Here is a 23,941-nt window from a genome sequence, read left to right on the forward strand (position 1 = left end):
TCTCCTTCCTCACTGCATGCCAAATCTATATTCCCCCTCTCATAGCACATGCTATTCCCAAGCTTCTGCTTAAATGGCAAGTATTCTAGATAAACGGTGTGATGAGTGAGGACTATGTTGTGGGGAAGGCATTACATTTTCATAAATGATCTGGAAAAAGAGCATTGGTAGCAAAGTTTGTGGGGATGACACCAAAATATCAAGGTTGGTTATTAGAGGTAGATGGGGACAAGCTACAGGGGGACCCAAGCTGTTTGGGAAGGGGTGTTAATTAGTAATGATAACCTGACGACCCCATCCTCACCTAACAGCCACACAAGCCTATTTTCTAGCAGCGGTATCGGGCAGCAATCAGGAACAGGAGCAGAATCGCTCTCTCCTATAACCTTCGCTACACGAACACTGAAATGGAGTCGGTCCCTGTCAAATTCAGCTTACCTTGTTCGCAGAGCAGCACGTCAATGTTCGGAGGGATGCTCAGCACTCGGTTCTGAATGTGCTTCAGCAGCGTTGTCTTCCCCTTGCTGAGAAACATAAGGCACAACGTCAAGACAATGCTCCTCTGGAACAGGCTGCTGTCAGTATGTTGTGTGCGAAGTTGCACTGTGAACATTTTAACTAAAACTCCAGTGCTAGAAGAGCCTCTGAAAAACTGGGAGCAGTATTCAGAACTTGGATGTCTTTGGCTTGAATAGGCTGCCACAAGGTAAATTGCTGGATGAAGAAAAGCAGCCAGGTTTAACATCACAGCTGTTTATCTGATTAACGGAGCTCGTAACCTCCGAGCACCCGATAGTCAGTTGTCATTTCAGTTTTAGCAGGAATTAACACAACAAAATGTTCTACCACACGTACTTTCTCAACTCACGCAAAGAACGGCCACTTAAGCAAGGAGCCCGAGAGACGCCATAGTCTGTAGAATTGAACTCTAACCAGGAGTCAGCACTTCCAAGGAGATAATTGAGGGGCAAAAAAAAGTTAAATAAGCTCTGCCATGAAAACTGGTAGCTTTGTTATAACCCGTGGAAGATGCAGGGCTACCGTCGCCATTCGGAAAATTACTTCTACTCATTGATAGTACATCAAAATACGTCTCCATCTCATACATATTTCAAGCATGTCTCAATTTCCTGGGTGCCCTTGTACACCAGTCACTGAAATCAAACATGCAGGTGCAGCAAGCAGTTAGGAAGGCAAATGGTATGTTGGCCTCCATTGCAAGAGGATTTGAGTACAGGAGCAAGGATGTCTTACTACAGTTGTACAGGGCCTTGGTGAGACCACACCTGGAGTACTGTGTGCAGTTTTGGTCTCCTTACCTAAGAAAGGATATACTTGCCAGAGGGAGTGCAGCGAAGGTTCACCAGACTGATTCCTGGGTTGGCAGGACTGTCATAAGAGGAGAGATTGGGTCAACTAGGCCTGTATTCACAAGAGTTTAGAAGAATGAGGGGATCACATTGAAACGTATAAAATTCTGAGAGGGCTAGGCAGACTGGATGCAGGGAGGATGTTTCCCCTGGCTGGGGGGTCTAGAACGAGGGGTCACAGTCTCAGGATATGGGGTAGGACATTTATGACCGAGATTAGGAGAAATGTCTTCACTCAGAGGGTGGTGAACCTGTGGAATTCTCTACCACAGAAGGCTGTGGAGGCCAAGTCACTGAATATATTTAAGGAGATAGATAGATTTCTAGACACAAAAGGCATCAAGGGGTATGGGGAGAGAGCGGGAATATGGTATTGAGATAGAGGATCAGCCATGATCATATTAAATGGCGGAGCAGGCTCAAAGGGCCGAATGGCCTACTCCTGCTCCTATTTTTCTATGTTTCCTGCCCATATCTCTGCAAAGGTAAACGTCACTGTAAAATACAGCAATTGTGGACACGTGAGCACTGTACAACACAGAGACCTTTAACACAAGGTTTACAATTTTGCTGAAGCCCAATGAGAAAAGTCAATGGGTGAAGTTTTACTATTAAACTGAAAAATGTCAAGGTCATTAATGTAGGACAAGACTGAAAAGAGCCTTATGTTCCAACTTACCCGTTTGGTCCGACCAGACCATATCGCCTCCCAGCCACGATGTACAGGTCAGCATTGATGAAGAGCTCCTTCCCATGAGCAGAGATGCTGAACCTCTCCAGCTGAAAAAAAAGAGACGCAGTTCCATTGAAAAACACAGCTCCCAGCAGAAAAATTAGGGTAAAACGGCAACATTAGCGTTAAGATACTTGCATAAAGCATTCATGTTTCACTCCATGATTTATATCATCCCAACACCCTTCAGTGTGTTTCAGCTGGGTAAAAGCAGCTGAAATATGCTGCAGCCAAGCCCAACTCTGCTCTTATCGGCATCCACAAACACATACTTTCCAGTAGGAGTCACCGGACAGCTTACACCAGCAAGACGACGGATTCCCCACCACCGCCCACACCCGATTGAGTGGAACTATGGCCAAATGTTGCACCCGCACTGCTGCACCGGCTGAAATGATGTACAATCCTCGGTTCAAAAGAGGTAGCCACCAAACCAAACTAGGCAAAGCTACTCGTCACCAGTAGCAATGGCATTCAAAATTCAGATAGATGACAGGCTGTGAGGGTTAGGGGACTTGAGCAATGTGCTTCAATGGTCAGTTATCATCCCTAACTGTTGGCATCAGCACTAATTAGAGATATACCTTCCTGGCCTGTTTGTACCACACAAGGTGGACTGGAGAGGAAGGAGGAAAATTGAGAGAGGAAAAGTAACCATTGAGAATATAAAAATTAAACATAAATCATCGAAGGGATGAACTGTTTCCAGTGGACCCCTGAACCCAGTTGATGAACTTGGGATTCAGATCCAGGCGACGTTGCAATCTCATGAGTTTGAGGGGGATAGAAATCACTCATTATCATAATTGCACTCATTAATTGGCAACCGAAATAAAGCTATACATTTGTGCTGGAAAAGTCAGCAGGCCAGGCAACATCCGTGGAGAGAAACAGAGTTAACGTTTCAGGTCGAAGACCTTTCATCTGACGAAAGGTCTTCGACCTGAAACGTTTACTCTGTTTCTTTCTCCACGGATGTTGCCTGGCCTGCTGAGTTTTTCCAGCATTTTCTGTTGTTATTTCGGATTTCCAGCATCCGCAGTATTTTGCTATCCTATACATTTGTGCACTTGGCAGACAACTAAGGTGGCCAACTCTGAAAGGGGATCTGCGCTTTGCCATGGCTTCTTCAGAGCAGCAAAACTATCCTAGAATGGGTTCAAAAGGAATTGCTCTTCAATGTTCCCACTCCCTTCCCGGCCACAGTCTACTCCTGCAGAGTTCCCACCAGCTTGGCTCAGTTGGTAGTGTTCTTGTGACTGGGTGAGGTGCATGTGGGTCTGAAGCTCGCAAGGAATTTGAGCACATGATCTAGTGTTAAAACACCAGTGCAGTACTCAGTGATTGCTGCACTGGTGAAAGTGTTGTGCTTCTGATGTAAAGTTAAATATCGCACAGAATCACAGAATGGTTATAGCACAGGTGGTGGCCATTCAGCCCGTCGAGCTTGTGCTGGCTCTCTGCAAGAGCACTTTAGCTAGCCCCCCTCCTCTGCCCTTTCCCCGTAGCCCTGCAATTTTTTTCCCTTCAGGTACTTATCCAATTCCGTTTTGAAAGTCACTGCACTTCAGTGTACGAGTGCTTTGAAATGTTTGAGAAACACAAGATGTGTAAATTTAAGTCTTTCAGGGCCAATTTATTCTGGCAATCGCACGATTACTGTGGCAGGGAGCCTGGGACACAACCTAGTAACAGCCTGGTGCTAGAGCACTGGGCCAGCCCAAATTCTTAAAGCTGGGCAGCTCAACTCAGTCAAGTCATTCTTAACATTGATGCTTCCACGTGGTCAAAACCAGAAATAACCGCCCAGTCAGGACTCCGCAGTAAGCACCTTGATGTCTGATGCATTCTCCAACATGGCTTGTCTCGATGACTGCTCAGCCTGCGACACAGAGAAGTCGCCCTCAGCATCATTTGAAGCTTTCAGTGTGTCCACTTGACGCTGAAATTCCATCTGGGGAGAATTTGAAGAGGAAAAGAAATGGGGACAAATTAAACTTTATAACCCTACTTGCCAGCACATTAATATTCCAAGTTAAAATCAATTACTGAACTACTTTCATCTTTTAAAATAATTCCACCTGTATGGTTTTTCACTGCCCCAACCAGGTTTCTGAAATTGCCAGTTTTAACTAGAAATGCATTGGCCACTGTTCGAGTGTTGAAGTTGAGCTGTTGAAAAGCCAGACGGCAACCTAACCTCTTATATGGACCTTGCAGAAAATGCAAAGAATTTAAATAGGTTTCTGCAAATGCTCCATATAACACAGTACTAAACATTCACAATCAGAGGTAACCCAACTGACACCAAATGGGAACACACCCCATTTTTAAATACTATAAATTGCCTGGGGCGAAGCCCATGATCAGTTCAATGTTTTTTTTCTACATACAAGATGACAACAGAGTTAGGAGATAGACTCGCTCCACAGAGCCATGTAGTGGCCAGAGCATGCAACTACAGTGTGACCACGGACATAGCAAAATTGAATGGGAAATATTGAGAGAAATTTACAATGGTAAATGTTGATTAAGTGTGACCATAAATCGTGACAATGAAGTACATGTCATATCGAAAATATACTGAAAAAAGGTAAAAGTTGGCAAATTGTAGCTCTCAGCTGAAGCTACAAGCAGATTCCAGTTCTCGAGGCTCTGTTCACTTAATGAGACTCTGTGGCCTTAAAGGGACAACTCTACTCTTACCAGCAGAATGATACATTCTGTATTACACGGTAAAACACTTCCGTCCTTAAAACACCACATAATTTGACATACCATGATCAACACCATGGAAGATCCACTAGTACATTTTCATTTCCGTACACAACACATTGTACCCAACTGCCAATCTTACCATCATTGGTCACATTGTTGAATATATTGGATTTAAAAGCAGAGTGTGTATTTATATACAATTTTCGCCTGGAATTTCTGCGGGGCTTTCTGCCGATCTTGTGCCGAAGATAGGTTCAGAGATCAGGAGAAAAGCTGCAGACATTCTACCCCGGTGTCTCTCGGGCTTTATTCCCAGAGTTGTCTAATGGATAATTATGGCCATTAGGTTTACAACAAAACTACTCTTAGTTACCAAATTAAGCATTAGCTTCTCCAACAGTTCAGTGTGGAAGGAGAATGTGCAACTGTGTCACAAGGACCAGGAAGATTTCAGGTTTGATTTAAAGTCTGTAGTCACTTAACAATCTTAGCTGTCAGTGTTAACTTCAGAGGACCTGGTCCAGGGAGGAAGGGGAAACAAAACCCTCAGGATTTCTGCGGAGAGAAAAAAAACGTTCATTTCTACAGCACCTTTCATGACCTTGGGTCGTTCCAAAGTGTTTCACAGCTGATGAAATACTTTTGAAGTGTGGTCATTGTTGCAATGTAGGAAATACGGCAGCCAATTTGAGCACAGCAAGCTCCCACAAACAGCAATGTGATAAATGACCAGATAATCTCTCTTTGTGGTGTTGATTGTGATAGAGCAATTTGTGCTGGAACAGTGTATGCACAGATACTGCAGAAAACAGAGTCTGATGCCTCTGCCTGTTGACTATTGTGGGGAGTCGGGGGGTGGGTTCTGTTTATGACCAGTCTCAAGTAACCACTGCTGAAAGAGTGCACGTGCACATGTAGCAGAGGGAAGAGAAAAAGGACACACAGCACTCACTGATTATTAGCCTCCCAAGATTCCTGCCGAGATTGTAAAAGGGTTAATGCTGGCATTTAAATAACGGCACATTGATTATCTAGGCATCACACCTTGGCTCACGCAAGAGTGGTCATTGGGTGAGGTACTGGAGGGCACCTGCAGAACTGTACCTCTGCATAAATCAGGTGTGGACAAAATTTAAAAAGAACACAAAGAATTCAACCATTCAATAATTCCAATTCAACAGAAAGGGAACTTACAATTTGCATAAAAGTGACCAGCTGATAATTAAGAACAGGTGGCTCTCATGATACTGATCAGAACATTTTAAAGAATATTCTAGGCAAGATCCCACAGGTACTGAGTATTTATCCATGGAAGATGCCACCATCCTTGTATTTAATGAAAACATTGTCAGTTTATCAAAAACTTAAATACTCCAGGGCAAAGCAAAGACTCCAGTTTGATGTCAGAAGGCTGCAAAGTGTCAACAATGAGGAAACACAATCCCTGGGCCAGCCTGGGGCCAACAGCTATCATTACAGGGCACCATTACCAGGAGGCGTTATCTGCTGCTGTCTCTCGATCATAGGATGAGGTGGACAATAACATATCATGGATGTAGGACCACATCTCTTTGGAGCATACAAAAAAGGTGTAAAGAATCACACCACCTCCCCAAGCAAAAGGCAAACTTGAGTGCTCGCTTTGGATAAGACCCTTTACTTGGTTTTGCTTTCAGATCATGCGTCTCGTACCAAACAATTCAGTCTTGCAGGTGGCAGGAGCACAGCAATTTATAAAAGCACAAGCACCATCTGTGGGCAATAAGATGGCACCACATAACCAAAATGGCACCCCTCCAACTTCACCCCAACAGTGGGGCTTAGTTTCAGATTGTGCTTAGGACTACAAAGCAGAAAATCTAAAACTTTTGTACTTCCTACCTGTTTCTTCAATTTCTTTTTCTCCTTTTTGCTCATATTAGCATACTTGTCATCGGTTGCTTTTTCCTTCACCTCCATTTCATCTTCACCATCTTCAGTCTGCATTATTAGGGAGTGCAATAAGATTAGTCCATCTCTATCAGTAGATGAGCAGGTTTGTGTTGTACCATCTCACATGGTACCCTCAAAGGAACATAGGAAGACAGGAATAGGCCATTCAGCCCCTCGAGCCTGTTCCGCCATTCGATGAGATCATGGCTGATCTGCGATCTAACTCCACATACCTGCCTTTGGCCCATATCCCTTAATACCTCTGGTTAACAAAAATCTATCAATCTCCGATTTAAAATTAATTGACCCAGCATCAATTGCCGTTTGCGGAAGAGTTCCAAACTTCTACCACCCTTTGTGTGTAGAAGTGTTTCCCTAATTTCACTCCTGAAAGGCCTAGCTCTAATTTTTAGACCATGCCCCCTAGTCCTAGACTCCCCAACCAGCGGAAATAGTTTCTCTCTATCTACCCTATCTGTTCCCCTTAATATCCTGAAAATGTCGATCAGATCACCCCTTAGCCTTCTAAATTCTAGGGAATACAACCCTAATTTGTGTAATCTTTCCTCATAACTTAACGCTTGAAGTCCGGGTATCATTGATCCCTCCGCTCGTCCAACTCTGCCTGCTCTGTGCATTCTGTTCCATTAGTGCAGAGGTGGCAGCCATCAGGGGTTCCTATACTCCTTCACCGTCAAAAGTCGATTTGTTTGTGTTCTAATATATTCACCGTGGCTTTTCCTTTGGAGCCCTTTGGCTGGGATAGATCCTCTTCCTCCTGCTCGTCGTCCTCCAGTTCCTCCTCTTCCTCTTCATCTTCTTCCACTTCGAGGGCAGCAAAGACATTTGCAGGCTGTTTGGAAAAACACAAGGTAACTCAATTTTGCTTTTAAATTGCCCAATATCATTATGCGTCCACGACACAAAGCAGCTTGACTGGTCTTCACCATGACACCCGCCAGGCAATTAAAAAAAGAGATACATGAGAGTAACCACAAGGCACTGATCTTTGGGTTCCGGTGGTGAAAATAAACATCTCAAACGTTATCCCGATAGTTTTTAAACAATTCCTCTCATCAAAATGCTGGGCTACTATTTCTTGGGCACTAGCCATTTTCTACATATAACGCCTAAGCAGCCATTCCTTATGTGCACGGCTAGGCTAGTGGAGCACACCCACAGCCAAAACTAATTCTGGCTTCACTCGAGATCTACACACATGCTCTTTCCAGCAGGAGCAGCAAGCCTAATTGATTTTTCCTTTACCTCGTCCAGGGCACCGAGCACATCACCCATCCTGGTGAAGATTAACAGACTGGAAATTGAACCTTTTGTGGTTTGTCAGGCTCCATGTTTGATGGTGCACTTCAACACAGTCACATAAGAAAGCTAATTTTGCAGTTTGTATTGTCAGAATCCCTCAATTACAACTGATAACTTTCTCCAAGGGATCTATTATGCACTTTTGGAAGCATGAGAATTTGCCAAGAACCCCAATAGTAGTTAAAGTCAAGATGTACACGTTGCTGCCCACCTTAGGGGTTTGGTTTGCTGGCTTGTGCCATCCACCAGATATTGGCAAATCACATAACTGGTCAACATTGAGAATTGGTGGGAACGCCACTTAATAAATCAGCAATGACAAGGAAATGAGCTTTCGTGTCAATTTCCTGTGCCTGCCTAGGTGAGGATGTTAGTGCCGTGAACAAAAAAGTCTTCCACCTTTAGCACCATCAGCATCAAGTGCTCCGAGTTCAGGTATAATACCAATGTCGCATTTTAGGATTTTTGGTAATTTCGCCACAAAAGACCTGGGTCTGATTTATATGGAAGTGGTACTTTTACGTTAAGTTTAGCTGACAAAGGTTTAAAATGCTCTCTGCAGCCAGAGCTCAGGGGTGGGGAGGGGCAAGATGTGCATTTGAGTGAAGCCAAATGTACCAGTCTGAGGAATGTTTCCCGTCTTCAGATCAATGAAAGTGCATTTAGATCTTCCTGTGAACCACTGTTTTGGGGTGACCGTATTCATTTTGAGAGCAATGGCAGATAGTTGCTAGGGGCCTCCACCCTGGGAAGGTCAGTCACTTTAACTGGTAGCTCTACTGACAGGGAAGGAATCAGAGATTAAACGATGAACTTCCTGCTTCCGTCCAGAGAGGGAGAAAGGGGACAGAGAAACAAATTCACATCAGTCCCAGAAAGGCTGCTGAGAGAGACGGTCAGGAGACAAGCCTCCTTTATGAGGGAAGCCAGTCAAATTCAGTGACAAGACTGACTGGGAATGACGATGTTAGCCTGTTAACAGGGATAGTGCGACGTAGCTTGCTGTTTTATATGTTACACAAAGTTAATAGAAGTTAAAAGTCTGGAACTACTACTTTTTTCAGTCATATGTAACCTGTAAAATAAATGAACTTTTTACTTTTTCATTCACCTTATCTTATCAGAGGGATCTGCCTCTTGGAAGAATGCAGAAATAGTTGTACATGCAAGATATGGTATGTAATCCCAATAACATGAGGTTTTTATTGTTACAGCTCTGGGTCATGCCATCGCAATACTAGATACTGGGCAGTAAAGGAAAACCAGTCATTTTTGTGAACTGTCCAAGGCAAGGCTGTCAACATAATGCTAGTTATGAGCAGATGTGTTGCCTTCAGTAACTCAATGTGAAGTACAGTACATGTTATACCATGGAATCGTGTGTTTTCCGCAAGTTGGAATCATTCGGTGTACCTTTCCTTTCCCTTTCTGTGGCTTTGATTCTTCTTTGTCCTTTTCTTCTTCTGCATCAATCCGAGTCACGGCAGTGATAATATTGCTGCCCTGCAGACAAGCAGCAATGAGACTTGAGTGTTACACTGACAAAGTAACAAAGAGCATCAGCCACATATCAGCTGCACAGCGTGTAGCCAGGCCATGTGGTCAGCTGGCTGCAATGCAAATTATACATTACTGCCAGGACCAAGAGGCACTCAAATTGGGACAGCCAGCCATAGCTTACTTTGTCAACTTTTTTCTCCACTTCAGCTCCTTGGGCTCAATGGGAGCATGAAAGAACAGCAATGCTATATCTTGCCTTCACAGCTTTGATCATGGAATACCACCAAGACAAGCTCACTCCACTTCATCCTACCAACTAATCTTTCAGGGATCCATTACTGCACTGCACCATGTTTACAGGTGTTGCGTGGTCATGGAGCCATCTTGTTCAGTGTTATGAAAGTATTTATTGTATTCGTTTATCTCACCCAGGTCATTATTAGGGGGAACTGCAACTGGCCTCAACACCTGCGCACTGTAGGTGGGGGGGGGGGGGGGCAGAGAGGGGAGCACATGGGCAAAGAAATCAGCAGGGCTCCTCCAACTTGCCGAGGCTTCTTTGGCAGAACTTTCCAAATTTACGGCCTCCACCACCTAGAAGGACACGAGCGTTAGGTGCGTGTGAACACCATCACCTCTAAGTCATACACTACCCTGCCTTGGAGATATATCACCATTCCTTCAGCGCTGCTGGGTTAAAATCCTGGATCTCCTCGTCCAACAGCACTGTGGGAGCACCTTCACCACACAGACTGCAACAGTTCAAGAAGGTGGCCCATCATCACCAACTAAGATAAATGCCAGCGATACCTACATCTTGAGAATGAATAAATAAAAAGCTAAAGAAACAACATTGGCAAAAAAAAAGAGTACTACCCCCCGAATTATTTATAATGTGCCTTGGGAATTTTTCTTTTGGTCCCACAATGTTGATAAAACAAGGGAGGGATGAGAGAGTGGGAATTGGGAGTGGGAAGGTGGTGGCCATCTTGGCCCTTCCTTCAGCCCCCAAGTATGGCTGTCATCTAAATGGCAATTACTGGCCCATCCAAGCCACTCTAACTCACTCCAGCCACAGTCCATCCAAATTATCTACCTTTTGCTTTCCTTTCGCTTTTGTGTGTTTTCCTTTTTTAGTCCACTTGTCATCATCATCATCGTCCGAGAGTGCCTGTGACAAAAATCAGGCCAAAAAGCCTAGTTAGTTCCTGTTGAATGCAAGATCAACTATATTGTTGTTTTTAGATTTACCTTTTATTTGGGAGAGTTACCTCTGTGCGGCACTCGCCCACCTCCCCACCCCCCAGTGTCCACAGATGTCTCATGAAGGGTTGAGGGAGTGGCCTTAAGGAAACTGCCTTATGACACAACTTTATGCATTGGCTGGGCCAAAAGTTTGACTCCTATTTGGTTAGCGCACTCTGGTCACAAAACCGCTTTGTATCACCTTGTTTGCCCACAGGCGCACTGAACTGCTTTTTGCACACCAGAGATTACTATTCCAGGATCCAAGTCCCATGAAATTGTGGTTCTTTGCTGTCACTGGTTGGGATGAGATCAGACAGCTTATAATTGAGTGCCACTGATCAGGAAGAAAAACAACCGAAGGTGATAAAAAGGCCACTTAACCCATCTAGCTCGCAGTTTTTGAACAGGGCTTCAAGATTTCAATTCTTAGCAAAACAGGCATGATTTACAAATTACTCTAAAATTCTAATTACAAGTTAAACCTTCACAGGTCTAGGTCTTTAGTGAATGTAACAGGATTCCTGCAAAATGCAACTGTAGGAGAGTACAAGTTGCAGTTCTAGTTTGAACCCAACTAGAAGAGTTAGGGCCCAACCTTACTAGAGCAAGACTCCCTCCCTCCAGGGGATCTCATTCAATTTCATTTCAGTATCGCACTGGGCCCAGACTCCAGAACTACACCCCAACTTTTGTACCAGTGCATTTGAACTATAGTTCGAATATAAATTTAGCCTTAATCATAACATTTCTGCTATTTACATCAAAAAACTATAAGCTAATGGCAATGAGTGTGCAAATGGAAGACACACAACAGGTACAATCCCATAAACTATGCTGTAAATCAAGGCTACAACTATTTTACATACACAAAAGTAATTTAGATAGACTACCGAACCTCAGGAAAAATATATTGGTGTTGGAGGGGGTACAGTGTAGATTCACCAGAATGATACTGGGCTTAAAAGGTTAAATTGTAAGGAGAGGCTTTATAAACTTGGTCTGTATTCTCTTGAAATAACTACAGAAAATGCTGGAAACACTCAGCAGGCCAGGCAGCATCCATGGAGAGAGAAATAGAGTTAACGTTTCAGGTCTGTGACCCTTCGTCAGAACTGGTAGAAGTTGGAGATGTAACAGGTTTTAAGCAGGTGCAGGGGCAGGGAAGGTGGGGGGGGGGGGGAGAGGGAGGAACTGAAGGAACAGTCTGTTAGAATTGAACTCAGAAGCGATAAAATGTTGCAAATGGGGATGGCAGAGTCATCAACAGCTGCCACCTGAAAAAATGGGGGGGGGGGGGGGGTTATAGTCTGAAATTGTTGAGCTCAATGTTGAGTCCAGAAGACTGTAAAGTGCCTAATCGAAAGATGAGGTGCTGTTCCTCGAGCTTACGTTGAGCTTCATTGGAACAGTGTAAGAGGCCGAGGACAGAGATCAGAGTGGGAATGGAGCGGAGATTTAAAGTAACAAGCGACCGGAAACTCGGGGTCACCCTTACGGACTGAATGGAGGTGTTCAGCAAAGCAGTCACCCTATCTGCGTTTGGTCTCCCCAATGTAGAGGAGACCGCATCGTGAGCAGTGAACACAGTATACTAGATTGCAAGAAGTACAAGTAAATCGCTGTTTCACCTGGAAGGGGTGTTTAGGGCCCTGGACAGTGGGAAGGGAGGAGGTATAAGGGCAGGTGTTGCATCTCCTGCACTTGCACGGGAAGGTGCCGTGGGAAGGGGAGGGGCTGTTGGGGGTGATTGAGGAGTGGACCAGGGTGTCGCGGAGGGAGCGGTCCCTTCGGAATGCTGAAAGGGGAGGTGAGGGGAAGATGCGTTGGAGGTGGCGGAAGATGATCAGTTGAATGTGGAGGCTGGTGGGGTGAAAGGTGAGGACAAGGGGAACCCTATTGTGGTTCTGGGAGGGGGAAGGGGTGAGAGCATAAGTGCGGGAAGTGAAGCGGACACAGTCGAGGGCCATGTCAACCACAGTAGAGGGGAATTCTCGGTTGAGGTTGTATTCCCTTGAGTTTGGAAGGTTGAGCGGTGATCTAACTGACTTACTTAAATTGAAAAACAGGATTAAATAGGGTAGATACAGAGAAGCTATTTCCTCTGGTAGGGAAATTGAGAACAAAGGGGGCATAATCTTAAAACTAGAGTTTGGCCATTTAGAAGTGAAATCAAGAAGCACATTTTCATACAAAGGGCAGTGGAAATCTGGAACACACTCTCCCAAAGGGCTGTGCTAAGTCAATTGAAATTTTCAAGACTGAGATTGATAAGATTTCGTTAAGCAAAGCATCTCAAGAGATATGGAGCACAGTAAAGGAAGCCATGGTCTAAGTGAATGATGGAACGGGTTCGAGGGGTTGAATTGCCTACAACTGCTCCTATGTAACATTAGACTTGTTAAATTGTATGGGGCGTTTACCTCGGAGTTGAATGTTAAGTTTACACGATATCAGCTTCGTCTGTCTAACCTTTTGTTTTGCTTTTGCTTTCTCTGTCTTTTTGCTCCTCTTATCTTCGTTGTCATCTTCAGATACTATCTGCGGCAGAAATCGTTGAGATCCAACTAAATTTCTCATCAATTTGCATCATACCATACATTTATCCGGGCTGAGTCCAGTTGATTATATTGGAAAGGGAAGTTGGGCTACTCACTCCCAGATACATGCAGTCAAAAGATTAGACAACAAATCGGGATACTGACCAATTCGCAAACTTCCGATATTCACTCCAGAGACTGGAGCACAAAAATCTAGGCCGACACTCCAGTGCAGTACTAAGGGAGCTTAGCACTGTCGGAGGTGCCGTCTTTTGGATGAGATGTTAAACCGAGGCCCCGCCTGCACTCTAAGGTGGACGCAAAAGATCCCATAGCACTATTTCGAAGAGGAGCAGGGGGGAGTTATCCCCAGTGTCCTGGCCAAGATTTATCCCTCAATCAACATCACTAAAAACAGATTATCTGGTCATTATCACATTGCTGTTGGTGGGAGCTTGCTGTGCGCAAATTGGCTGCTGCATTTCCTACAACAGTGACTGCACTTCAATAGTGCTTCATTGGCTGTAAAGCATTTTGGGGCGTCCGGAGGTCATGAAAGGCGCTATATAAATGCAAGTCTGTCTTTCTTTCATACTGTGATTCACCAGTGGGCCGGTCAATAAAACTGGCCAGCTCTCCTCCCAGGGATCCACTGCCCTAACTTCCAAAGGCTAGTGCCAATTACTTATGAAACAATGCTTTATAAAGGAAAACATCTCCTGCTTTTGGCAATGAATTGGAAGCCTGAAATAAGACAATTCGCCCAGTCTGCGATAGACTGGGAACCGTAGTATTTCACAAACTGGCTCATCTGCCTTAAACCTACATCTTCAATGCATAGCCCATTCAGATCTAAACACTTCAAATAAGTGGCTTCAGCCTTTTTAAAAAAAAAATCTGTGCAACATCAGTCTTTCAGCATAACACAAATATCTCATGGCCAAATCCTTTCCACAAAGACAAAAGAAATGATCAAAAATCGTAAAATGTGATGGAAGGGGTTTATAAATGCTGGGCTGAGGAGCATGGAGTCAATACCTTTACAAGAGGGGCAGTTTACAGTGGGCCACTCAGATTCTAAGGCCATCTGACAAATAAAAAATACTTTTTTTACCCCACTGAAAGAGTGCACTAAATGCCCAATCGAGATTGGCAACACTGGAGAAGTGAGGCCCTGAATATATCATCCGATCATTCAATGACACTATAGACATCAGTGCACAGACGTACTGCACCAGCTCATCCATGCTCTGTCCACAACCAGTTTCACTACTTTACCATTTAGGCATCAGCACACAGGATACTAACTTTTCGTTTGCAAGTACTAAATAGCCGTTAGCAACCATGGTTTCTAAAACAGGCATGCCACCAGACATTTAAGAGAACTGTACCTTTTGGTCTTTTGTTTTTCCTCGTTCATTCTTTTTGCCCTTTTTACTTTGCCTCTTCTCATCTTCCTCATCACCTTCCTCAGGCATGGGCTGTTGAGGAGCACAAAGACAACACAATTACCACTGCACCAAACGGCACTGGTGAAATTCAGTATTTGTAACTACAACTGGTAGCCATCCCTAGTTAAATTCATAATCAATACCCTCTCTGCTACATTATCTTCACTCCTCTACTGAAGATCCCGGCGTACTGTTTGAGGCACAGCCAAGCTCAATTCTCTCCTTACAACATTCACTTGTATAAACATGCCAGCAGAGGTCAATGGATCATGATCAGGGGCAACAATCCTGGCTGATTTTTACCCTCCTTAGCTTAGGAGGCTGAAGCTAGTTGTAGCACTCCTAATTCTCTGGCTAAAATAATCTAATTCATAACAGGTCAGAGAACAAATCTGGCCCATGTTGGGTGTTGCAGATACCCACCGAGCCATTGGAAGTTGGAGGGTTGATCACCTCTGTGATTATATATTAATCTTGACTAATCTACTGGAATTTTTTGAGGATGTAACTAGTAAAATAGATAAGGGAGAACCAGTGGATGTGGTGTATTTGGACTTTCAGAAGGCTTTCGATAAGGTCCCGCATAAGAGATTAGCGTGTAAAGTTAAGGCACATGGGATTGGGGGCAAGGTACTGACTTGGATAGAGAACTGGTTGGCAGACAGGAAGAGTTGGAATAAATGGGTCTTTTTCCGAGTGGCAGGCAGTGACTAGTGGGGTACCGCAGGGATCGGTCCTTGGACCCCAGCTATTCACAATATATATTAATGGTCTAGACAAGGGAACTAGATGTACTATCTCCAAGTTTGCAGATGACACAAAGCTGGGTGGGCGTGTGTGCTGTGAGGAGGATGCCGAGAAACTCCAGGATCATTTGGACAGGTTGGGTGATTGGGCAGAAGCATGGCAGATGCAATATAACGTGGATAAATGTGAGGTTATCCACTTTGGTGGCAAAAACAGGAAGGCAGATTATTATCTGAATGGCAATAGATTGGGAGAAGGGGAAGTGCAACGAGATCTGGGTGTCCTTGTGCACCAGTCGCTGAAGGCAAGCATGCAGGTGCAGCAGGCGGTTAAGGCGGCAAATGGTATGTTGGCCTTCGTAGTGAGAGGGTTTGAGTACAGGAACAAGGATGTCTTGCTGCAGTTGTACAGGGCCTTGGTGAGACCACATCTTGAGTATTGTGTGCAGTTTTGGTCGCCTTATCTGAGGAAGGATGTTCTTGCCATGGAAGGAGTTCAGCGAAGATTCACCAGGCTGATACCTGGGATGGCAGGAATGACGTATGAGGAGAGGTTGGGTCGATTGGGCTTATACTCGCTGGAGTTTAGAAGAATGAGAGGGGATCTCATTGAAACTTATAAAATTCTGACAGGACTGAACAGACTAGATGCAGGAAGCATGTTCCCGATGGTCAGGGAGTCCAGAACCAGGGGTCACAGTCTAGGGATAAGGGGTAAGCCATTTAGGACAGAAATGAGGAGGAATTTCTTCACCCAGAGTGGTGAACCTGTGGAATTCTCTACCACAGAAGGCAGTAGAGGCCAATTCATTAAATATATTCAAGAAGGAGTTGGATATATTTCTTAAGGCTAAAGGGATCAAGGGACATTGGGACAGGGTACTGAATTTGGATGATCAGCCATGATCTCATTGAATGGCGGAGCAGGCTCGAGGGGCCGAATGGCCTACTCCTGCTCCTATCTTCTATGTTTCTATGTGATTAGAGTCTAGTTTCTTTCTCCTTCCCCAACTCTACTCTTAACTCTACTAAATGAGTTTCAGTTCTGAAAAAAAAAGTTACATCTGAAACATGAACTTGTCCTTTCTCTTAAGATGCTGACTTACTTGCTGTGTACCACCAACATTTGAAGCTTTTGTTTCAGATTTTCAATATTTGAAATTTTTATTTTACATGTACCATGAGCCAGTGAACTTGTTGATCGTTTCCAGCTTCAGTCAGCTAACAAAAGCAACTTGCTACCCCAAAAGATACCTAAACTTTATTTCCACCATCTCCACGCAGTCCAATTCCTCACCTCTGCCTCCCTCACTAACTGACTAGACACCACCGTCAGATTCACTTTTGAAGACTGATTTCCTCATGTCAAAATTCAAGCCTCAGTATTTTGGTGAATAAAGAGAAACACAAGTCTTACAAAGAACTTTGGTAAAAAAGGAATTCTTCTGCATTTAATTTCTAACCCAAGCTTCTTATTTTAAAGGTACAACTGCATATCGGAAAAGGAGTATTCCAAGGAATTGCTTTGGCAATAAATGTCTGCAGTCATTTTATATTGGGTTTTAAAAAGAACTAGAAGTTTTAAACCATTTGCTTGTTAAAGAAAGCACATGCAAGCAGTAGAATCTGGTGTGTTATGTTGTTTCTGCATTATTTTAAAGGTATATAAAACCATGCAAAAAAAGCATGAGGGCTGTTACAATCTGACCAAGTTACACTAGTTGTCTTACTTTAGTAACTAAACATTCCACAGCTAAGCGTTTCAAGTGCTCAGACACATGCAAACCTTCAGTACGAACACCACTGCTTCTTGTTTAAAGGGGAAGGAAAGCGCATTTCAATAGAATAGACTAACTGTCATTTTTTTTTTTTTTTAAAAAGACACATTTTATCAGTAGTACAGAGATCTTCAAGCAGACTCTCCCTGCCTGCTAGGCTGCTCTAGTGAAAGCAGTTATCAGAACTGGGTGGGGGGTGGGAGACCAGCCCAAAAGCTGCTCGAGTCGGTCTGACCATAGGCAACCAACCCTTCACGGTAGGAAATGCATATACTCAGCTTAGTAGCTTGCTTTTATTCAGATCGGGTAGGCCAGAACAGCTACCAGCAACCTCTGCCATCATTTACAATGGAGCATCACCAGAGAAGCCCAGCAGGAAGGAAGGTGCTACCCAAGGACTTCCATCCAGATAACAAGATTGGTCCTTTTAAATGAACCGAAGAGATTTAGCCAACCTATTATTTTCTTTATAAAAAAGCGCACTTTGAAAACTACTCCCACCCTAGTTTGCCTTCCTCTTTAAGCACACATTCAGCATAAACTGTTGCCCCTTCAGTTTACAGATGTGACATTTGCTCACCTCCCAAACCCATTGTAACATGCACTGAAGTCATTTCCGTAACTTGAGAGGTGGTGGGAGAGAAGTTAAAAACAAAGAGTACAGGGGGTCCCCCCATCACCACAGCCTCCCACCCTCCCCAATACCCTCCAGTGAGCAGTGTGCCAAATACATGCCTCTTGTGCACAGTGACATGTTACCTGTGGTTTGCCCTTGGAACTCTCACTCTTATTCTTTTTGATTTGCTTCTGGTCATCGGTATTCTCATCCAATGAAGTCTGTAAATGCACAAAGAAGCCAGGACAGGAAAGGGGAAAAGTTTACAAAGGGCACCCCAATTATTTATTTTATAGAAACAAGTTTGCATGAAGCTGCTTCCAAAAGAAAGAAATCCAGATCCACAGTCAAAATTCTACATAACTTTCCACTTAAATTTTCTCCCTTTTTTACTGAAATATTTTACAGATTTCATTGCAGTGGATTGTCCCTCAATGTTGCACATACCCACTCAAAAGTTCTGTGTCGTTGCTTTCTCTCAGCCCCCACCCCCTCCACCAAAACTGGCTGCCATGAGTTTGGTTGGATGAGGAATAAATATTGGCCAGGACTCCAGAAGAACCCCCTGCTCTTCTTCAAAATAGTGCCTGTGGGATCTTTTACGTTCACAGGAGAGCGCCCCAGCTTAACGTCTCATCCGAAAGATGGCACCTCCGATAGTGCACTAGTACTGATACTGGAGTGTCAGACTAGATTTTGTGCACAAGTCACTGGAGTGGGACTTCAACCCACGACCTTCTGACTGAGGCGCAAATGCTACTGAACCATGGACAAGTGCTCTTGCAGAGAGCTGGCACGGGCTTGACGGGCCGAAGTACCTTCTTCCGTGCTGTAACCATTCTATGATTCGAAGGATCAAACGGAAAGCCATTTGGGACATCAATACCAGAAGCTACTGACAAATTCCATGGGCGTTTGTGAACTCCAAATCATTTGTTAATTAATCTGCAGTAATGGAATTCCAGTCTTTAAAAGGCCAAGCTCAAGGGAACACTATGTTCAGAGCAGCCCTCCATGATTATCTGGAAACTTTTAACATATTGCCATCAAAACTCATTTCTCTTCTCACTCAGAGATAGATCTTCTACTTCGGTTCTCCAGCATCTCGGGAGTGAGGAAGAAAGAGGAGATACTCCTACTCCAAAAAGGAGCTCCATTCATTTTAACTGGGGCTATGACTTTGCACCTCAGAACAAATCCACAGCAACATGCTGCTGGCCTTCTTCGCCTTTAGTCCTCTTGCTTAATCAATCATCACACACTGTCAGCACCGAGAACCAAACCTAAGCAGAGCTAAAACTGAAGGTCAGTCATAAGATTACATTAAAATGCTAGAAGTCCACAATTGCATAGGGAAACAGGATGCCGTGAAACATAGCCAGGCATGGGTAAAACGGAATTTCCCAGTTTTCTTGTACACAAATGCAGATCAGTTTTGGCACAAATTTCACCCAGCGACTGGTTAGAATGTGCAACTTGCTACCAAATGGAGTTGTTGAGGCGAATAGCATAGATTGTTTTAAGGGAAAGCTAGATAAGTACACGAGGGAGAAAGGAATAGAAGGATATGCTGATTGGGTGAGATGAGGCTGGTGTGCAGCATAAACACCGGCATAGACCAGTTAGGCCGAATGACCTGTTTCTGTGCTGGAAATTTTATGTAAAATTAAATGCGATCCCCAGGCTTTAGTTCATTTGAGCTTATATATAGAGCCATAAATAAATGAGCTTGAAAAGACAATCAGCTCCCTAGCATAAGGAAAGCCAGCAGGAAGAGAGGAAATTCCAGCTGAGGTACTTAAACAAGGAGGGTAGGTTGAGCATAAATATCTGCACATCTTGCTCGCCAGCTGGAGGGAAGGAGGGCACCATGAGACATGGACATCATTCGATTGTGCACAAAGGAGATCAGAGCGACTGCAACAAGTATAGTGGAATTCTCGCTTTAGTGTTGCTGGCAAGGCATTTGCACAGGTCATTCTTAAAAGATCGCTGGCGCTTGCTGAACAGGTTTCTCCAGCAAGTCAGTGCAATTTCTGTGCCGGTAGATCAGCTACTGAAGTGGTCGTTGTACTAAAGCAACTGAATGTAAAATGTCAGGAGCGGGAAAACCCGTTGACATGGCCTTTACAGATCTTACAAAGGCTTTTGACCTGGTCAGCAGAAAGGGTCTTTCCCAATTGCTGGAAAGAGTTAGTTGTCCCACCAGTCCCCTTAGTCTGATTTATTCCTTCCATGATGGTGTGAAGGCTGCAACCCAGTACAACGGTAATCAATTTGCAGTGGTGCCAAACAGGGATGTGTTTTGGCACCACCTTCTCTCTGCTACTTCGTTAGGCTTTCTCATCTAGTGCTCAAGGTGTATTACGCCATAAAAGATCAAATGGAAAACGCATTAGTAATCGCATGCTTTGGAGCAAATAGCAAAACCAAACACCTGTTGCCAAGATAACTTGTTTGCCAACAATGCAGTGTTCGTCACACAGTGAAGTGGAGGCTAAACAACTTTGCAGTCGTTTTTTGCTAGCTTGCGATGAATTTGGACTAACGATCAGTCTGAAGACAAACCGTGGTCATGGTATAAGGTGTGTTGACTGCACCAGAAGTGTCAATAGCTAACCGCTATTAAAGCTGTATTTAATTTCTGCTACCTAGGATCAATGGTATTGGATAACTTCTCTGCAGGTGAGCTAAATTCTCACATTGAAAAAGCAGCAACCACATTTGGCCAATTGACTAAGTGTGTGGAAAAATGGAAACATTGAACAACAGTATACAGATCTTTCAAATGTGTGTCCTGAGCATGCTGCTGTATGGCAGCGAGACCTGGACCACCTGCAGCAAGCATGAGAGAGGGCTAAACTCTTCCTACACCCACTGTCTTCACTGTACTCTAAATATCAAGTGGGAAGATAAAAGTTCCTGACATTGAAGTACTTGAGGGAGATAAATTGCCACGGCTAATAGCTTGTCAAACATAAGACACCGCTGGTGGCATAGTGATTCATATCGGATGGAAGATGGGCTTTTCCAATGAATCTCTTGTAGGAAGAACCTGCAGACCACTGGCGACCTAGGCTCAGCTTCAGACGTTTGCAAGGGGGATTTTAAGACTTTTAACATTCGAATACCACAAGCTGGAAAGATGTAGTTAACAGCAGGCCACACTGGAGGACTGCGATACATCAAGGAGCCAGTTATACCAAAGAGCGGTGAAAGAGAGAGCAAAAAGAAAAGCGTATCAGGTTTCCAGAGTCAATACTGTGTGGGCTTCGTCATCAAACCCGGTGATTTATGCCTGCATCATCTGTGGCAAGGACTGTCGCTCGAGAATTGGACTCTTTAGCCACTCGCAACGTTGTACCTGAACAGTCTGGTGGGCCATAAATACAAGATAGTTACCAATAAAAAGAATTCAGACTTGCATTTCTACAGCGCCTTTCACGACCACTGGACGTCTTAAAGTTCTTTACAGCCAATGAAGTACTTTTTGAAGTGTAGTCACTGTTGTAATGTAGGAAATATACCCAATAGGGAAATAAGGAGAAATTTCTTTACTCAGAGTGGTTAGAATGTGGAACTCGCTACCACGGCAAGTGGTTGAGGTAAATGGCTTAGATGCTTTGAAAAGGAAACTAGACGAGTACAAGAGAGAAAAGGGTATAGAAAGATATGCTGAAAGGCTGAAATGAGGCAGATGGAATGGGAGGAGACTCGTGTGGAGTACACCAGCCCAGATTAGTTGGGCCAAATGGACTGTTTCTGTGCTGTATATTCTATGTAACTGCTTTGGTGTTAACACGTTTGTCTTTTGAGAAGGACATCTGCTATGGCTGACTGACTGCAAAGGTTCCACTGAGCAAGGACTGCCTGCCACGAGATGCAGAAAATAGCAAAATGCACAAAGACTGGTAGAAGTGCTCATTGCTGTCCTGTCAGTGCCTGGATTCTGCAAGCATAACTGCAGATAGTTAGCACCACCTGGTGGCAGAGGCCACATATCTCAGCAATCAAGTACAGGAAACTTTGTGCTATCTCCCGGAGGTTGAATGTCCGGCAGCTTCAATCTAACGGCAGAAATCAGCAGCTGTTTTGGTTAGGTTTTTTTTCTTCTCCTAGCCTTCTTTTCACAGGCAGGCTCTGGAAAGCGTCTTTGTAGCTTAGCAACAGCTTCAGACGCTTCCAAGCTACTGGGCTGAGTGTTTACAAGCTGTTGCTGAGCAACAGTGCTTGTGGTCAGATATGGCAGGCTCTGGAAGGTGTCTCTGTATCTTAGCAACAGCTTCAGAGACGCTTCCAAGCCACGGGCCGAGTGTTGACAAGCTGTTGCTAAGCAACAGTCTTTGTTGTCAGATACGGAGATGAAAAGCTCCTATCTGATAACATTGACGCTGGTCTATCCGGAAGTTTTGAGGTAACGGCAGCAGCTCGGTCCCGTGGGTGCTGGATAGCACAAAGTTTCCTGTACTGAGTAAAGCTACATACTGTATTTACAATGCTGACAAGGTCCTAGAGCAAGGACGGGAAACTCTACCACTCCGAAAAATACATGGCACAACTAGAAGCACCACGCAGGTATTGAGTGAGCTACATGAGGCTGATCTACACAAGATGAACCTTTGGCACAAGATGTTGATTCATTCAATCGAGCAGCACAAACACACAGTCCTTCCTATTCAGACTCCTCTCCCCAAATTCGACACTGACCTTATTTTTCTGATTTTTGTCTGTTTTGGATGGCTGCCTCTCTCCTTCGTCATGGTCTTCCTCATTGTCTTCATCTTCACTCTGTTCAAGGCGAAGAGCTGCAAAAACGTTCCCACCCTTCAAACAAAAAATAAAACACAGAAAAATCAACATACAAAACCACATGGGCCCAGCAAGGATAAAGCCTGGGTATTTTAAACAGAACATACATTGGATGTACAGTATCTCAGTAACCAATTACAAATTATATATTTCCAATGAACAAGGTTTCAATCAGTAATCTGCCAGTGAATATTATTACAGGTCAAGGACACAAAGGTCCATTAGCAGCTGATGCTAAAGCAAAGCGGAATCAGTAACCCATATTACACTGAAGAGGAAGGAAAGTCAATTGGCACTTTTGGTTTCAAGTTTATTGGATGAAATAGTCTCACTAGAATTTACTTTGACATTTCGGCTGCAAAAAAAATTCAACATGAAGTCCCACAAATTGGGTTTCCAGCACGGTTGGGCTTCATCAGTGACAGCATGGGAATGGAAGATTCCTGTGCCTCCAGGGGTGGCTCAGACTTCAGACTGGACAGCTGTCCTGGAGCTGCCCAGCACCAGGCAATTCTCGGGAAAGCTCGGGCGACCAAAGAGCAAGCTATCCACTGTGCCTTCTCGGTTACTGGATTGACATCATATACGAGCAACGGTGGAACAAAGGAAGAGAGAGTAACCGCTCTTAAAAAGCTATGGGGAGGGGTTGGTGAATAGACCCAAGACATCATCTCTCATGTATCACACACAGAAGACAAACTGGAGTAGTGAGAAAAACCAGGAGTCAAAACTCCCACTGCATCAGCCAGAGTTTTGAGAACCAATTTAAGCAAGTGCAACCCAACTTGAAGACAAAGGATGGAGGATTCGAAGGGATAAATAAAATTATTAGGCACATTTAATTCTGACAGAAAATATTACAGACAGGCATGATATTACACTGGCAGAGAAGTGCAGTCTATGCGCAAGACTTAATATAATCTTGCATCCAGTGCATGTCTGTCACATTTGAAAGTTAGAAATATAGAGAGAAGAGTCATTTTATCCTGGTTTCTTCTGACCTGGAGCTGAAAGTTTACAAGCTCCTGCCAAATGTGTTAACGGTTAATTGATGTTGGTGAAGGAAGTTAACGTCAGGATTTACAGCAATGAGATTTTGTAGCCTGAAAGTGACAGGCCAACACAGCTCCATCTTTAGGTTGTGTAATGTTCCCACCCTAAGAAAACAGCAGGTCTTCTG

The 23,941-nt window shown here is 44.1% G+C and overlaps 1 protein-coding gene across 3 annotated transcripts in view; it reads right to left on the minus strand.

Annotated features, from left to right (window-relative positions):
• Window positions 1–23,941, minus strand: part of abcf1 (ATP-binding cassette, sub-family F (GCN20), member 1) — a 61,122-nt gene that overhangs the window by 30,510 nt on the left and 6,671 nt on the right. For 2 of the 3 annotated variants that reach the window (XM_085974907.1, XM_085974906.1), the window contains exons 6-16: window positions 22,660–22,776; window positions 18,096–18,173; window positions 14,753–14,842; window positions 13,294–13,362; window positions 10,673–10,747; window positions 9,490–9,579; window positions 7,484–7,606; window positions 6,703–6,801; window positions 3,935–4,057; window positions 2,050–2,150; window positions 439–524 (exon numbers count right to left, since the gene is read on the minus strand). In XM_085974907.1, the coding sequence (XP_085831033.1) occupies window positions 439–524; window positions 2,050–2,150; window positions 3,935–4,057; window positions 6,703–6,801; window positions 7,484–7,606; window positions 9,490–9,579; window positions 10,673–10,747; window positions 13,294–13,362; window positions 14,753–14,842; window positions 18,096–18,173; window positions 22,660–22,776 (1,051 nt within the window). The remainder of the gene's footprint in view (window positions 1–438; window positions 525–2,049; window positions 2,151–3,934; window positions 4,058–6,702; window positions 6,802–7,483; window positions 7,607–9,489; window positions 9,580–10,672; window positions 10,748–13,293; window positions 13,363–14,752; window positions 14,843–18,095; window positions 18,174–22,659; window positions 22,777–23,941) is intronic. The other variant, XM_085974908.1, reaches the window with a different exon arrangement.

Source organism: Somniosus microcephalus, unplaced genomic scaffold (genome assembly GCF_052327205.1).
Source record: "Somniosus microcephalus isolate GS21.2 unplaced genomic scaffold, FLI_Smic_1.0 unresolved_chr1, whole genome shotgun sequence".
NCBI lineage: Eukaryota > Metazoa > Chordata > Chondrichthyes > Squaliformes > Somniosidae > Somniosus > Somniosus microcephalus.